The sequence below is a fragment of the Camelus ferus genome, chromosome 20 (assembly GCF_009834535.1).
Source record: "Camelus ferus isolate YT-003-E chromosome 20, BCGSAC_Cfer_1.0, whole genome shotgun sequence".
NCBI lineage: Eukaryota > Metazoa > Chordata > Mammalia > Artiodactyla > Camelidae > Camelus > Camelus ferus.
The window spans coordinates 19417105-19435244 of record NC_045715.1 but is presented as its reverse complement, the minus strand read 5'-3'; the positions used below and the strand labels follow the sequence as shown (position 1 = coordinate 19435244).

At 34.8% G+C, this 18140-nt stretch overlaps 3 protein-coding genes across 3 annotated transcripts in view; 2 read left to right on the top strand and 1 right to left on the bottom strand.

Moving 5' to 3' along the window:
• Positions 1-18140, bottom strand: part of LOC106730566 (olfactory receptor 10C1-like) — a 217373-nt gene that overhangs the window by 56967 nt on the left and 142266 nt on the right. The window lies entirely within an intron of this gene.
• Positions 2024-3182, top strand: LOC102518728 (putative olfactory receptor 2B3). The gene has a single exon (XM_032462627.1). The coding sequence runs from the start codon at positions 2241-2243 to the stop codon at positions 3180-3182; it is 942 nt and encodes a 313-aa protein (XP_032318518.1). The 5' UTR covers positions 2024-2240.
• Positions 15405-16642, top strand: LOC102518984 (putative olfactory receptor 2B3). Its single transcript, XM_006193583.2, has one exon. The coding sequence runs from the start codon at positions 15550-15552 to the stop codon at positions 16489-16491; it is 942 nt and encodes a 313-aa protein (XP_006193645.1). The 5' UTR covers positions 15405-15549; the 3' UTR covers positions 16492-16642.

Sequence of the window (18140 nt, the reverse complement as noted above, 5' to 3'; positions counted from 1 at the left end):
ATAGAAGTAGGAAAAAGCCAGCTGCTGAGTAGAGTCCCTTTATCTCCCATGCCCTACAGACAATCCCGTATCTCCTATTAACCACTGACTTTGACTTCCATTTGCTGGAACACTGTGTTCTCAGTATTCTGGCAGAAACAAAGAAAAGGTGACTTACACATGTAATCATTTCATATTATAATATAAAATTATAGAAAGTGTTGGCACCACCAATAGTAATTTGGTCATCTGTTTTCTCATTTTTACGGCAAGCAGAGATAATGATACATTTTTACTATTAACGATCATTACTAACAATACTGATGCTATTAGTGATAACTAGCTCACATTCATTAAATGTCTACTGTGTTTCAGACACTGTTCTAAGTTCAATGTGTATGCGTGGTCTCATTTGAGCTTCACAATAACCCTCTTATTTTCACTACAGAAATTTTTTTTTAATGTGGCACAAGAATGTTCACTACTTTACCCAGGATCACACAGCTCAGAAATAAAATGCTGGCAGATTCTAATTCCAGAGGCAGTGCACCTAACAGCTACCTTTTAAAGGTGATTTTTTTTTAACATTACAAAATTAATAGACAAGTCCCATATATTTTCTAGTTTTGTTTTTGGTTTATATTTTTTTGTTCCTCAAATTGCTATTTACATCCTTTGCTCACACTAAATGGACTTTTTGGCCTTTTTTCATAAATATGTAATAACTTTTTATATTTTAATATATCAACCATTTTTCCATAAGCACTATACATTTTTCCATCTCATATTTATATTTTATCTTTGCATATAATCTTTTTCATATGAAAATTTGAAATTTTACATGTACACTCAAAGTTAAACCTCGTATCTTCTTGCACTTTCATCTGAAAGTATATTACTGCTATTTACCATGAAATAAGGTATATCTGTAGCTAAAAAGTCCAAAATTAAAACTATATATAATAGGATTTACAAATATTACATGGTATCTATTTATTCTCATGTAGACTTCCCATGGTCAAGTTATATTTCATATGTCAGTGTTCTGGCTTTGGAAAAGGTACTCCACTCTGGTGAAAGATGTGTCAGTTCTTCTTATTTTATCTTCTTTCGTAGGCCTATCTAGCAGCAAGCTCAAATATTATTATTGCAAATTGAAAAGCTATAGGTCATATCAAAGACCTTGTGGTTAAACATACAAAGAATACTGAAGAAATGTAGGTCACTTGGGTCATATGACTAAATAACTGATAACTTCCGCAGACTGAAGACGACGAACTTGATTGTTTGATTTTTTGTGTGTTTCTGTTTTCATTTATAACCACTGTTGTATATAGTCAGTCTTGCTGTGCTATCTGTATATTTGGGGGCAATATGGTACAAAAAACAATGGCTTTTAAATCCTTGCTTTGAGTCTTGGCCTCACCATTGCTGAATGTGCAAATTATTTATTCTCACTGAGTTACAGTAGCAATAAAATGTAAACCTGTTTATCAGGGTTTTTGTGAGAATTAGAATTATTTCAAGCACTGAGCAGCATCAGTTACATGTTAGTCAAGCAACAATTAAATTATTGGTTTTACTATTTTCATCAAGATATTTGGAGATGGGGGGAGATGTCACCTGTGATCATCACTATAAATCACAAGTAAGCCATAATTTTATTACCCTGAATCAAAGCATCTAATACCCATTAAAAGCTCTTTGTGGGATTGGATGTACACACATGTCATTTAAGTGAAAGAGATAACAAAAAATAACAAGAAGATGCTACTAAAACAAGCAGAATTTCTTTAGATCAATTGCAAATCTAGATGAAACTCTCATAGCCTCTGTGTTACTCAGCATTTTTAACTTGAATTTTTAAAAATTGGATTAAAAGCAGTATGTATTCTGAAAATGCTTACTAAAATAGCATAGGAGGTAGGAGAAAAGAGAGAAATTGAAAACTATTGAGCACTTACTATTGTCCATGCTTTATGCATATAAGTTTATATAGTTGTCATTTAAATATAATGATTTACTTCATAAAGTAAATCAAACATAACTACTGAAAACAAAAGAACTACTTTCTAACCATATGATAACCATGCTATATTTCACAAATTTTCCATTGATATAGTATAACTTATATTTGGTGTTGAATTATTCATTATAATTATTCTAAATTCAGTTCTGTTCCAGTAAGAATATCCAATAATTATCTACTGACTGCTTTCCTATTTCATATTTTTTTAGGATTGAAAAACAAGTGAGTCATTATGAATTGGGCAAATGAGAGCTCCTCAAAAGACTTTATACTACTTGGCTTTTCAGACAAGCCCTGGCTACAGACGCCCCTTTTGGTGCTCCTGTTAATATCATACACAGTCACCATCTTCGGCAATGTGTCCATCATGATGGTGTGCATTCTGGACCCCAAACTTCATACACCCATGTATTTCTTTCTCACTAATCTCTCCATCTTAGATCTCTGTTACACCGCAAGCACCGTCCCTCATATGCTGACAAATATTTGTCGCAACAAAAAGACCATCAGCTATGGTGGCTGTGTGGCCCAACTCATCATCTTCCTGGCCCTGGGTGCTACTGAGTGTCTCCTGCTGGCTGTTATGGCCTTTGACAGGTATGTGGCGATTTGCAGACCACTCCACTATATAGTCATCATGAATCCTTGGTTCTGCTTAAAGATGATAGGCTTCTCATGGCTCACTGGCTTCAGCAACTCAGTGTTGCAGTCTTCCTTGGCCCTTAACATGCCACGCTGTGGGCATCAGGAAGTGGACCACTTTTTCTGTGAGGTTCCTGCCCTTCTCAAGTTGTCATGTGCTGACACAAAGCCTATTGAGGCTGAGCTCTTTTTCTTTAGTGTATTAATTCTGCTAATTCCAGTGACATTGATCCTCATCTCCTATGGCTTCATAGCTCAAGCAGTATTGAGAATCAGGTCAGCAGAAGGACGACGAAAAGCTTTTGGGACATGTGGGTCCCACATGGTTGTGGTGTCTCTCTTTTTTGGAACAGGCATCTACATGTATCTTCAACCACCTTTATCCACCTCTAAGGACTGGGGAAAAATGGTTTCCCTCTTCTATGGGATATTCACACCGATGCTGAACCCCCTCATCTACAGCCTTAGAAATAAAGATATGAAGGAAGCATTTAAGAGGGTGATGTCAATAATCTTTTTCTATAAGAAATAAGAAGTGCTCCATTGTCATGAGAAGCTTCTGAGTCTCTCCTTCACCTTGAATGGTTATAATGTTTGTATTTATTTTCATACTCTTCATGCTCATATGATTTCATTGAATTTTACCAACAGTTAGAAGTTCCTCTGATCCAGAAGCAATGCTAAGACCATAAGATATCTTTTCTAAATTTAAAAATACTTTGCTTTACAGAAATTCCTCCAATGCAGTCTGTTCCTGAAGGTCAAGTCATGCTACTTGCTCCTACCAATGTCAGATTAGTTAGGACACTTGAATGATTTACACAGTACACTATTTGTTCTAGAATTATTTTGTCACTCACCTTAGTTGGGGATTTCCCCATCTTTATTATTAAGTAACCAGTGATCCCAAGCTAGAAATCAGCAGCCAAGTCCTTAATCACTTTGCACCCTCACACTTCTTGATAAAATCCATCATAAGCACCTTCCTGAACTGTTTTAATCATGAAATCTGTCTCAAGTCTAGCTGTCTTTACACTGAGTGTAGAAACTTGTAAAGTCAGTTGAGTTTCATTTCCAGTTCTATTTGTAATTCATCCCTTTATTCCTCATGGATTGAATTTTTCCTTTTTTTTTTTCCCCTTTTGTCAAATCCTCATTTGTCCCAAGTTCTGCCTGAAGCTTGTAGGATCTCCTCTAAATAATAAGGCTATCTATTTCAAGAAATACTAGTAGGAAACATTTTTTCCTAATTTTTCTGAATTAAATTATTCTTAATTGGGCAGTCACTCAGTAGTATTTATTGTTCACTAGATAGCGCTAGACCAAAGGAAAAACAATCATAGCTCTTCTACTGAAGAAATATTCTAATTTCTGGAAAAAAAGACCCTTAAACTCAGACACTTAAATGATTATTTGCAGTTAGTAATGTAAGGACACAGATGGGACAACGTTTTAGGCAACAGAGAAAGGGTTACAAAACAAAGCTTTTCAGAAAATACAAGTAATTTATTATGGTTAAAACATAGAGTACAAAACACATACAAAAAGAGCATGGGCTGAAAAGTTTGGACTTCATTCAGTAATGAAAGCAGAATAATTTTAGCACAGAGGGTTAGCAGAAACAGTAGAAAATAACTAAAAACTTAAGTACAGAATATGGCTCTTATATAATAATCATGTGTTTACTAAATGTGACATTACAAATAAATGGGAAAGGGAAAGATTTTAAATATATGGTGTTTCAAAAGTTTTTAAACAAAAGTAATAAGAGATTCAAGACACCAAAAACAAATGAAAACAATTTTATCTCTAGTATAGGCGCCTTAATTTCCAAACCTGTATATACTAGTGCATTCTATTGTTGAATATAAGATAAACATTTCAAATTTTACACTTGCAAAAGCAGGCACTTGCTCTCCCTTTGCCACAAAGCCCTCTTCTAAAGCTTGCTATTTTAATGAATGGATTCACTTGTTTACATGTGCAAATCAGAAACCATTAAACATCTCTTACACCATCCCCTCCATAATTATCAATATCAAGACCATTACCAAGACATATCAATCATTCCTCTTTGTACCTCCCATCTCTCCATTCCTTTCCATCTTCACTAGATACTCCTGGTACCATCAACCTTTACCTAGACCTATTTCTTAATCTATCATTTTGTACTCCTGAAAACTCTCTGCAGTACACTTTAGAAAATACAGCTAGAGTGATCATTTCAATGCAAATTACGATTATTCCACTCTCACCACTTGCACTAGAGATTATTAGGGGTTTCCATTGCTCATCAGTTAAACACAAATGTTCATGTCCCAGACATACAGCCCTCTCTGTCTCTTGCACTTAGGATATTTCCTCAAAGCACAGAACATTTGAGCTTTCTGATCCTTCTATCTGGAGTACTCTTCCCATTCATCTTTACCTAATTATTAATTGCTCAGGCCTCATCTTAGAGAATCTTTTTCTGGTTTCACTGATTCAGTCAAATACCCAAAATTTACTTGCTCATCACATACCTTTCATTGTGGCACTTGGACTTTTAACTGATCACTTGATAAATGCCTTTACCTACTACTAGACTGTAAGTTCTCTGAGCACAAGAACAAAGTTTGTTTTTGCTTACCAAAGCATTCATAACACTTTTGGAGGCAGAGAGTTAAAACACCCAGATGTCAAAACTATGCATGATGTTAGTTGATATGTAAATTTTTACTCTTTCTGTGAAAAGAATTTTCAGAGATGCAAAACTCTCAGGATAGGAACAGTGGTCATATGAAATTTCATGATGGGATATAAAGTTAAATTCTCAAAGTCTAAAGAAATTGCATTTCTCTGTAAAACTGAAGTCTAATAACTGTCACATATAGTTATTAATCTTTTTTAAAAATTATATAACTGCATTGCCTATATTTAATAAAAATAAAGTTTTTTAGAAAAGAATTCATCCTTTAATATATTATCTTTAAAATTCACCAGTTTTACATATTTGTTTATTTTTCTTTTCTCTCAATGGATTTTATAATTTCCAATTTCTATTTTTCATGCACATTATCTCCTAAGAATGTACCAAGATTCTTTAAAACATAGTTTAAGTAGCTGCAAACTGAATTTCACCATGCTAGTATACTAAAATGTGGTTAACTATTTTTCTGTTGTTGAACATTTACATTCCTTGTTTTGATCATTATAAATACTACTCCACAGAACTCTGCAGAAATGAATCTATGGCCATATGTCAAATTACAGTTGACCCTTGAACAACTTGGTTTTGAACTACGTGGGTTCACTTACATTCGAATATTTCTCAATAGTAAATACTATATTACCACATGGTTCATAGTTGACTGAATCTGCAGATGCAGAGGAATCCTAGATTGGGAGGTCGGACTGTCAAGTAACTTGGATTAATCCTAGCATTGCACAACAATCAACTGTACATTGTTAGAAGTGGTATCACTGAATTAAATTATAATTTTCTTGGAAGACCTAAGAGTCAACAGATGTTGCCAAATTTCCCTACAGAAATTTTGTACCACTCCACACTCCCACTAGCACTGTAGAAAGTAAATGAGAATATTTACTTCATGAGCCTTTGTTAACTCTGGAATTTTTAATCTTTTGAGATATTTGCCAATTTTAGAGGCAAAAATATTATTACGTTCTTTTTTTTTTTTTTTTTACTTCCTTGAGTCTTTTGACTCATACATGTTATAAATATAAACTAGGGCTGTTCATATTTATTTCATTTCCTCTCCCCTTCTAGGCAGTTGGTAGAATTGCACTCCCCTTTCTGCTGAATAAGGCCTGGACTTTTTGCTTAAAAAATGTGAACAGAACTTACATAACTCACTTCTTGATGATGAATTTAAGATCTGGTGCACACTGCCATGGTCTCTTTCCCACTGCCAGTCAAAGGAAGCAGTGCTCCAAGGAGAGTTACCAATCTACCTGAATCCTAGATTGAGGGCAATATGGAGAAACCAACCTTTGATATACAAGTAGCATGAATGAGAAATAAACCTATGTTATTTAAAGTCACTAAGATTTTTGAGGTTCTTATTCTTATATGTAGTATAATATAGCTTATCCTAACTGATTATAGAAATTGGCACCAGTGGTGGGGTTCTGATGTCAAGAAAACAAATTAAAATAGGAGACACTGGCGTAACGTTCATGTGACAGGTGGAGAGGGCATTATATGAAAGATTGGAACCACAGTAATACATATTATATAGTAAGAAACTGGTAAAAGTATTTGCCTGCAATAATTTGGAAGGCAGATAATAAACCCAAGATTGTAACTCTAGATGACAAAGTTGGCAAACAGTACATATGTGTTACTACTGGACACATTTCAAAAGATATCTTTAAAAAAGGTAAACTCAAATTAATTGTTTTCAAGTAGAAATAAAATATTGAGACTCTAAAATTCAGCAAAGTAGAAGGATACAAGATTGACATACATTGTATTTCTTTACAATGACAATGAAATATCAGAAAGAGAAAGTGAAAAAACAATCCCTTTAAAATCACAACATACATACATACATACATACATACATACATACATACATAAAAATACTTAAGTATAAATCTGACCAACGATGTGGAAGACTTATTTGCTGAGAACTATAAAATATTGATAAAGAAAATTGAAACTGATTCAAAGAAATGAAAAGGTATCACATGCTCTTGGATCAGAAGAATTAAAAAATTGTTAAAATGACCCAAAGCAATCTACAGATTTAATGTGATCCCTGTCAAATTACCCATGACATTTTTCACAGAACTAGAACAAATAACCCTAAAATTTATATGAAACCATAAAAAGCCCAGAATTGCCAAAGCAATCTTGAGGACAAAAGAAGAAAGCTGGAGGAATAATGCTTCCATACTTCAGACAATGCTACAGAGCTACAGTACTCAAAACATCATGGTATTGGCACAAAAACAGACATATGAATCAATGTAACAGACTAGAGCACCCAGAAATAAAACCACACACCTATGGTCAATTAATCTTTGACAAAGAAGGTAAGAATACACACAATGTAGAAAAGACAGTCTTTTCAGCAATCAGTGTTGGGAAAGCTGGACAGGCACTTGTAAATCAATGAAGTTAGAACACACCCACACACCATACACAGAAATAAACTCAAAATAGCTCAAAGACTTAAATATAAGACACGACTCTATAAATCTCCTAAAAGAGAACATAGGCAAAACAATTCTCTGACATAAATTGTACCAATGATTTCTTAGTTCAATCCCCCAAGGCAACAGAAATAAAAGCAAAAATGAACAAATGGGACCTAGTCAACTTAGAAGTTTTTGCACAGCAAAAGAAAAACACAAACAAAACAAAAGGACAACCTAAAGAATGGGAGAAAATATTCGAAAATGATGCAACCAACAAGGGCTTAATTTCCAAAATATATAAGCAGCTCATACGACTCAGTAACAAAAACAAAAACAAAAAACCAAAAAAACTACCCATTCCAAAAATGAACAGAAGACCTAAATAGACATTTCTCCAAAGAAGACATACAGATGGACAATAGGCATATGAAAAGTTGTTCAGCATTGCTAATTATTAGAGAAATGCAAATCCAAACTTCAATGAGGTATCACCTCCCACTGGTCAGAGTGGCCATCATTAAAAAGTCTACAAATAAATGCTGGAGAGGGTATGGAGAAAAGGGAACCCTCTTACTCTGTTTGTGAAAATAGAGTTTGGTGCAGCCATATGGAAAATAGTACAGAGGCTCCTTAAAAAAGTAAATATAAAGTTACCAAATTATCCAGCAATCCCAATCCTAGGCATATACCTGGAGAAAACTATAATTCAAAAAGATACATGCACCCTAATGTTCACAGCAGCACTATTTACAATAACCAAGACATAGAAGCAACTTAAATGTCCATCAACAGATGACTGGATAAAGAAGTGGTATATATACACAGTAGGAATACTACTCAACCATAAAAAGAATGAAATAATGCCATTGGTGGCAACATAGATGGACCTAGAGATAGATTATCATACTAAGTGAAGTAAGTCAGAATGAGAAAGACAAAAACCGTATGCTATCACTTATATGTAGAATCTAATATGGCACAAATGAACATATTTACAAAACAGAAACAGACTCACAGAAATAGAAAACACATTTATGGTCACCAAAGAGGAAAGGGGATGGGGGAAGGATAAATTAGGAATTTGGGATTAGCAGATACGAAGTACTATGTACAAAATAGATAAACAACAAAGTCCTACTATATAGCACAGGGAACTATACTCAATATCCTATAATTAACTATAATGGAAAAGAATATGAAAGAGAATATGTGTGTCTGTGTGTGTAAATATATATATATAACTGAATCACTTTGCTGTAGACCAGAAACTAACACAATATTGTAAATCAATTATACTTTCATTGAAAAATGAATTGAAACATTTAAAATTTTTTAAACTTAAGTATGCACTGGGTTTTAGAGGATGCCACTGCATTTGAGCTGACATTTTAGGCATATCTTCAGCATATCACTCCATGATTCTAGTAGGTCACTTCATGATGGCGCAGTACATTATATGGCCAATGATTTCCATGTGTTCACTCCCACACATCCTTTGCTATTAAGTGGGCCCTTTTTCAGAAACAATGGTGTGTGGGATCTCATGCTGCTGCGTCAAACAGTGTGAAAGCCCTTAGACAGTAGTTTTGGCTGGAGACTTGTGATCAGAAAAGGCAAACCCACACTACAGTGTGTATTCATCTATTCCTAACAAAAAATTCATTGTCACATCCAAGATGAAAGAGTCCTAATGTAGCCAACTTAATATCAAGTTGCTAGTTGGCCTTTTGAAGGGATACTGTTTTATCAGGGATGCCTCGTTGGTCTCCTGTTGAAGGCAGATTGGATATGTGGCAATGCCTACAGTGTAGGCTGTTAAACCCCTGCACAGCTTCTGTCCCTGCTACCATATTGTCTACTGTATTGATGTGCTCATCGTGCAAGTATTGCAGGTAGGGAGACAAGGCAAATGATAGAAATTTGACAATATCTGCTGAACAATTTTATTTCTCCTACCTGGTTGTTTAATTCCTTTCTTTTTGGTGGATTCTATTTTGTGAGTGTTAACATGCAATACAAAGAATGAAAGACTTCTCATGTCCCGTTTCATATGTCAACATATGTGCCTCTGCTCCAGATTTCTTTATTCCAAAACTTTTTTTCTTCCCAGACTCCTGGAAAGCCTTCCAAGTCATTTATTACTCCTCATGAGCTATACATAGTCCAACTTCAGACTACCTCCTGTTTCACACAAAGTATATGACCAGATGTAACACTAGAAATTCTGCCCATAGAGCGAGGTTTCCCTCACCAATATCATTCAAGGTCACCCATGAGTGGGGCTATAATTCAATCTTTATCCCTTTTGAATGCATATACATACCAACCTGATCTATTCTTCAGATTTTTCCTCTTTTATTAATGTGTTAGAAGTGTTCTCCCATGCTACATAGGTGTGATCTGAAGAAGAGGCATCACTGATGAATGGGGGGACAGCATGCAGGTCTGAGCTACTTGCTCATGTGATTTGTTTCTGTCCTCCAGTCAGGTCTGTGCTCGATCCTGGATGCCAGAACCCTGTTAGGATGATTGCTGCTTTATCCAATGACATAATAACTTGGTGAGTCAGAGTATCCAGCTCATGATGGGTAATTTTGGCTGCATGGTTATGTGATGTTTGATAGTTAGGTGTGTTGTCTCTGCCAGGACACAGAGACACAACAGAGGCTGTTTTCCAAAAGGCGTAAAGTGTTCTGCCACAGACAGCAGGGTTTTGCTCCAAACCCTAAGTGTTTTGTTTTGGCTTTTGCATAAACTTCCCATAAATTCCACCTGATGCTTTCCTACCATAACTTACACCTCTAATGTATAGGGTCTTACAAATTGTATGCACCCAGTTTCAGAGTGACTTGCTCTGTAGCTTAGACCTGCTATAGAGCCTGCTCTTACTCTGGAGCCCATTCAACGCCGGCATCCTTCTTGTTGCCAGCAGACATATTGGAGCAATATTCCATGGTGTCAGACAGGCTTACTACAAAACAGGCAGGCCAGCCAGAAACTTTGCTTCTTCTTTTATGGTAGGAGATTCATGATGCAACAATATGTTTTTTACTTTAGGTTGAATGTCCCATAAGTGCCTCAGACCAATGAATTTCTAAAACTTTTTACTGACGGGTCAAGCCCCTGAATCTTTATAGTTTCTCACTCACCTTCTAAAGCACATGTTGTATCAAAGCCTTCCATGTAGTACCTGCTCTGTGCTCATATGGTCTGATTAGCATGTTGTTCTTGATATAGTTAACCAGTGTGCTGTCCTGCAGAATGTGCAGCTAGTTTAGTTCTTTTCAGTCTATATTATGACAGAAGGTTAAAGACTTAAGATAGCCCTGGGACAATGTATACCATTGTCAGCTCCAAGTGAATGTAAATTCTTTCTGATCTACTTTCTTGATAGGGGTGAAAAAGAACACATTCACCAGATCAAGGACTACAAATCATGCACCCAATATCATGTTAATATGCTCAACAAGGAGACACATCTGGCCCAGCTGATTCAACTGGGGCTAACACTTGTTTGAATTGTGGTAGTCTCTTGTCATCTTCCAAGATCCATCTGATTTTTTCAGTGGACTGAGTGGTGAGGCAAATGGAGATGTGACAGGGACTGCTATCCATGCATCCTTTAGGAGTGCAAAGGAAACAAATAAGAAACTTTAAAAGCAACTTTATAGCCATGAGGATAATTCAGTATTCACTATCAAAACTGGCAGGACAAAAGGGGAACCAAAGGAAGAAACATATAAATATCTAAAAATACACATATGTATTTTTTTCAGTGATACACTTGTGGGACTTTATTCTGTATTTCTCTTCTATTATCTCCCTCTAAAATTGCTCTTCTGGTATAATCCAAGTCCATCCGGTTATATTATTTTCAAAGGTATAAGAATACAGATTGCATACACTAAAACTTTTTAATTGGCTAATTTCATCCTGATAAACAGTCCAAAGCAGGTCACATATTGAAAAAAGTTATTCTGAACGATATGTAGTATAAAGTGACAAATTCAGAAAATGCAAATATTTAATCGTTAAAAACTGGAGAGGTATGTATATATAGATTATATACATAGATATAATTTATATATAAATTATTAATTTATAAAAGAATGTTATGTAGCTACAAAATCATGTGTTAAGAAAACGCTGCAATTTCTAAAATGATTATGCTCTAACATATATGATTTTGCAATTTATAAAAATGCATTGTGGTGGGGAGGGTAACAGCTCGGTGGTAGAGTGAGCTAACAAAGGATTTTCTTGTAGATTATATCTGTGTTCATGGTCAATTTACTTTCAGTTTTATTTTACCAAAAATTTTAGGTGAGCGCATAAAAATTATAGATTGCATAATTCAATTAATTTTCTAAAACTATTCCTGTTCCAATCCTGTATCATTTCTACTAGTTCTGTCTTGGTGAATTCATACTAACTTTAAATTTCAATGTGTTAATTTATATGTTATAGTTTTTTTTTAACCTATAGATCTCTAGTAGGCTTAGTCCAAAAATATTCATTACAAAAACCAATGAACAGTAGAAATACTATTTTCCCTTATACATCATCAGCAGACTCACTCCCTTGACCTCTGAGACTGTTTAAAAGCACATGGGGCTATAAATTCATTTAGCCTTGTGCTCTCCTGAAAAACAACTCTAAACGTATTTTTTATTATTTATGTCTCATGACTATTACCATTCATCTTAGCTTTTAAATTTGTGAACCACCTGTGTGACACTATTATGCTACCAGTGCAGTTGGGAATAGAGTTCAGTTATTTCCTCTCTGGACACAATGACCAATTAAATTTGAGAGACTCTGAAATCCCTAGAGCTAAAATAGAGGACACAGCATTGTATGAATAGTAAGCCCTTTATTTAAAAGTACAACCCTCTTTCCATGTCTCTACCAATATTGCTGATACCTGTACAATCAGCTTCTCATTGTAAAGTGCATTAGGAACCTGGGGAGAAGAGTCAAGTGTCAATAAAATATGCCTCAGTGACTTGAGACAATATCTACAATACACTTCTACTTCATCGTGAAGATTTTTTTAAATTTATATTTCTTAATGCTGTCCAGGTCACATGTTAATTTCATTCTCAATCTATGGGGAGAAAGGGAGTTGAATAAAAATGTCACAAGGGTTGAAAGCTAAAAAAGTCATTGTATTCATCAGTCTCTGTTTGGACCAAGTGTCCTTTGAAATATGGCACAAAGAAAGGCATGGATCTCTCTGTGACACAGAATAAAAAAGGTGAGTAATGTCTACCTCAGGGAATTATAGTACCATAAGTGGGAAGGGTCTCTCAAGATCATTTCATACATATCCTGCCTCTGGCTTGCATCACATGAAATAACCAGAGAATTCAATTTATTTCCTGGGAATCTTGAATAAATGTCAAGTGTTTTCAGTGTTTCCAAAAGTCACTATCATTACCTTTCAAATGACTATTTGCCCCTTATATCTCCTTACCAAAAAAAGAAAAAAAAAAGTCAGTGGAATTTTTCAAGCAGAAAAAGGAATTAGTAGTATTTAAGATTTTCTTTTCATTTGTAGAAGATATATAAATAGGGAAACAGTTAAGGTGATAGTGGAACAAGCATATGTTTGTCAATGAGTTAAATTCATTTTTCTGAAAATATAAAAGAGGAAGTGATAAATGAGCTGTCACCAGTGCCATACAAAATGTGGGAATGAGTAGAAGATGTGAAAAACACACAGGTAGGAAAAATTTTTAAATAGATGCTAAGTAGAGTCCTCTTTTTTCCCACACCTTTCAGGCAACCAATATCTCCTGCAAACCATTGACCTGACTTCCATTTACTGGAAACTGTGTTCTCAGTATTATGGCAGAAACAAAGAAAAAGTGGCTTATATTTCAATCATTTCATATTATAATACTGCAAAATTATAATAAGCATAGGCTCCACTAATAGTAATTTGGTTGCTTGTTTTCTCATATACATGGAAAGTGGAGAAAATGATACATTATTACTATTAATGATTAGTACTAATGGTTAATATTAGAGATGCTATTAGTGATAACTAGCTCACATTCTTTAAACTGCTCTCAGTCCAATGTGTATGCATGGCCTCATTTGAGCTTCACAACAACTCTCTTATTATGGCTAGAGAGTTGCTTTTGTTTTTGTTTATTATAACATGACACAAAAATGTTCACCAACTACCCAGGATCACACAGCTCAGAAATAAAATGATGGAAGATCCCAGCTGCAGAGGCAGTGATCCTAACAGCTAACGTGATTACTTTTAACTCTGCCAAACAAATAGTAAATATAGTATTACCTTGGTTGTTTTAATTTTTATTTCTTTAATGATGAGACAGGTGCCTATCTTTTCTATTTTCAATTTTGCTTTATATTTTTTTCTATCCCAAATTGCTTATTTATATCCATTGATCAATTTTTTTATTTTTGCTCTTTTCTCATAAATATTATGTAATAATTTTTAATATTTTAATACATCAACCATTTTTGCCATAAACACTGTGCATTTTTTCATCTTGCATTTATCATTATATTTGCATATAATCGTCTTCCAAATGAAAACTTAAAATTTACATGTGCACTCAAAAAAGTCAAATATCATGTCTTTTACCATTTTTCACTGAAGTGTATTACTGCTGTTTACCAAGAAAAAATGTTTATCTATAGCTAACATGCCAAACTTAAAATCACGTCTAATGGAAGGGGTTACAAATATTATAACTACATCTAATACATTCCAGGGTCAAGTTATACTTCATATATCAGTGTTTCTTACTCTTCAAAACGTGTTCCACTCTGGTATAAGGTATGCCAATCCTAATTACTTCATCTTCTTTCTTAAGTCTGTCAGCTATATGTTGTCATTCTGGCTGTGCTCTCTGTACATTTGGGGTTACATGCTATAAAAAAAAAAAAAAAGGAATGGCTTTTAAATCCTGGCTTTTTGAGTCTTGGCCTAACCATTACTGAATGTGCAAATTATTTATTCTCGGTGAGTCACAGTAGCAATAAAATGTAGATCATATCTGTTTATCAGAGTTTTCGTGAGAATTAGAATGGATTATTTCAAGCAGTGTGCAGTGTGTCACATGTTAATCAAGCAACAATTAGACCATCAGTTTTACAATTTTCATCAGAGTATTTGGAGATGGGAGAGATGTCATCTGTGATCATCACTATAAATCACAAGTAAGCCATAATTTTATACCGTGAATCAAAACATCTAATACCCATGATAGCTCTTTCTGGGAAAGGATGTACATACATGTCATTTAAGAGTAAGAAATAACTCAAAATATCACATGAAGATGTTACAAAAGCAAGTAGATCCCTTCAGATCAAATGTAGATCTAGATGAAACTCCTACCCCTGTATAACTCAGCATTTCAGTCTCAATAAATTAAAATCAGAATTTATTCTACAAATGGTTATTAAGGTAGGTTAGGACATAAGAAAAGGATGAGGAATCGAAATGCGTTGAGCACTTATGCATATAAGCTTATATCCTTGGTATTTAAATGTAAGAATTTACTTCGTAAAGTAAGCAAAGCGTAACTACTAAAAATAGAAGAACGACTTTCTAACCATATGACAACCATATCGTGTTTCACAAGGGTTCCATTTAATGGACTATAAATTATATTTGGTGTTTATTTATTCAGTTAAAATGTGAATATTCAATAATTATCTATTGACTGCTTGCCGATTTTATTTTTTTAGGATTATAAAACAAGTGAGTCATCATGAATTGGGCAAATGAGAGCTCCTCAAAAGACTTTATACTACTTGGCTTTTCAGACAAGCCCTGGCTACAGACGCCCCTTTTGGTGCTCCTGTTAATATCATACACAGTCACCATCTTCGGCAATGTATCTATCATGATGGTGTGCATTCTGGACCCCAAACTTCATACACCCATGTATTTCTTTCTCACTAATCTCTCCATCTTAGATCTCTGTTACACCACAAGCACCGTCCCTCATATGCTGACAAATATTTGTCGCAACAAAAAGACCATCAGCTATGGTGGCTGTGTGGCCCAACTCATCATCTTCCTGGCCCTGGGTGCTACTGAGTGTCTCCTGCTGGCTGTTATGGCCTTTGACAGGTATGTGGCGATTTGCAGACCACTCCACTACATAGTCATCATGAATCCTTGGTTCTGCTTAAAAATGGTAGCCTTCTCATGGCTCACTGGCTTCAGCAACTCAGTGTTGCAGTCTTCCTTGACCCTTAACATGCCACGCTGTGGGCATCAGGAAGTGGACCACTTCTTCTGTGAGGTTCCTGCTCTTCTCAAGTTGTTATGTACTGACACAAAGCCTATTGAGGCTGAGTTCTTTTTCTTAGGAGTATTAATTCTCCTAATTCCAGTGACATTGATCCTCATCTCCTATGGCTTCATAGCTCAAGCAGTATTGAGAATCAGGTCAGCAGAAGGACGACGAAAAGCTTTTGGGACATGTGGGTCCCACGTGGTTGTGGTGTCTCTCTTTTTTGGAACAGGTATCTACATATATCTACAACCACCTGCATCCACCTCTAAGGACTGGGGAAAGATGGTTTCCCTTTTCTATGGGATATTCACACCCATGTTGAACCCTCTCATTTACAGCCTTAGAAATAAAGATATGAAGGACGCCTTCAAGAGGGTGTTGCCAATAATCTTTTTCTATAAGAAATAAGTGCTCCATCGTCATGAGAAACTTCTGCGTCTCCCTTTATCCTTGCAAATGAGGAAGGTTTGAACTGCTTTTTCTATTGCTCAGGCTCTTATGATTTTATTCAATTGTATCAAGAGTTTAGAAAAATTATTTCTCTGTTCAGGAAACAATGCTAAGATTGTAACATTTCTTTTCTGAATTCAAAACTTTTGCTTTCCAGAGTTCCCCTAAGGCACTCTCTTCCTGAGGCCAAGTCATGGGAATTTCCTCTTGTCAATAACTAGTCAGGACATGGTTGGATTACATTTCCACATATATATTCTTTGTTCAAGAACCATCCTGTCAACCACCTAGTTAGGGTTTCCACATGTCTGTAATTATATATCCAGTGAGACCAAGCCAAAAATATTCCTGACAGCACCCATGTCCTCAGCACGTTACATTTACTTTCACATCCCTTGATAAAATCCATCCTATGAACCTTCCAGAACTGTTCTAAGTATGTAATCTGTCTCAAACCTAGCTGGCATTTAACTAGCTAAGTGTGTGTGCCTTATACAAAAAATGAAATGTCAATTGAGTTTCATTCCTATTTTATTTATTTTTCAATTTTTTTATATAGTCGGCTTACAACGTTGTTAGTCTCTATTGTACAGAATAGTAGTTCAGTTATATATATATTCCGTCTCATATTCTTTTTCATTATAGACAATTACAAGGTATTGAATATAGTTCCTTGTGCTATACAATAGGACCTTGTTGTTTATCTATTTTATATAGTAGCATGTATCTGCAAATTTGAACTCCAAATTTATTCCTCCCACCCCCTTTCTACCCTGGTAACTATATGTTTTTCTTCCTATGTCTGCAACTCTATTTCTGTTTTGTAAATGAGTTCATTTGTGTCATTTTTTTTAGATTCCACATATCAGTGATATCCTGTGATATTTTTCTTTCTCTTTGTGGCTTACTTCACTTAGAATGATTATCTCCAGGTCCATCCATGTTGCTTCAAATGGCACTATTTCATTTACAACTATTTTAAATTCATTTTTTATTCCCCATGAATAGCATTTCTTTTTTTCCCTTTACTTCTCAAATCCTTATTTGTCCCAAGTTCTACCCCAAGTATGCAGGAACTCCTCTAAATTAGAAACTTCATTATTTACAGAAATGTTAATAGGAATCATTTTTTCTAATATTGATCTGAAATAATTCATTATTTGATTAGTAATTCAGTAAAGTTTTATTCACTAAATAGCACTAGACCAGAGGAAAACAATCACAGTTCCTCTACTGAAGATATATTCTAGTTCCTGAAGAAAGGGACCCTTAAACTGACATTTTAATTGATTGTTTGCAATTACTAATGTAAGGAAATATATGAGGCAACAGAGAAAGTGTTACAAAACTAAGGTTTCAGAAATTATAAGTGAAGAATGGCATGAGAATGTGCCCCAGTTAACATTCAGTGGACTTGGAACATGAACAAAACCTAAATCTTTGTTGGTTTTAGCCACTATGATTTTGAAGTTATTTATTAACACATTAAACATTTCTTTTAAAAATAATATTATTATTATTTATTTAGGATGGTTTAAGTCAGCAAATAAGTCTATATTAAGAATGTAACCCTAATTTTTTATTTACCTGTATGTATAAGAAAGTAC

Bases quoted from the DNA above. Each gene is read 5' to 3' on its own strand.
- LOC102518728 (XM_032462627.1), top strand. From the start codon at position 2,241: ATGAATTGGGCAAATGAGAGCTCCTCAAAAGACTTTATACTACTTGGC.
- LOC102518984 (XM_006193583.2), top strand. From the start codon at position 15,550: ATGAATTGGGCAAATGAGAGCTCCTCAAAAGACTTTATACTACTTGGC.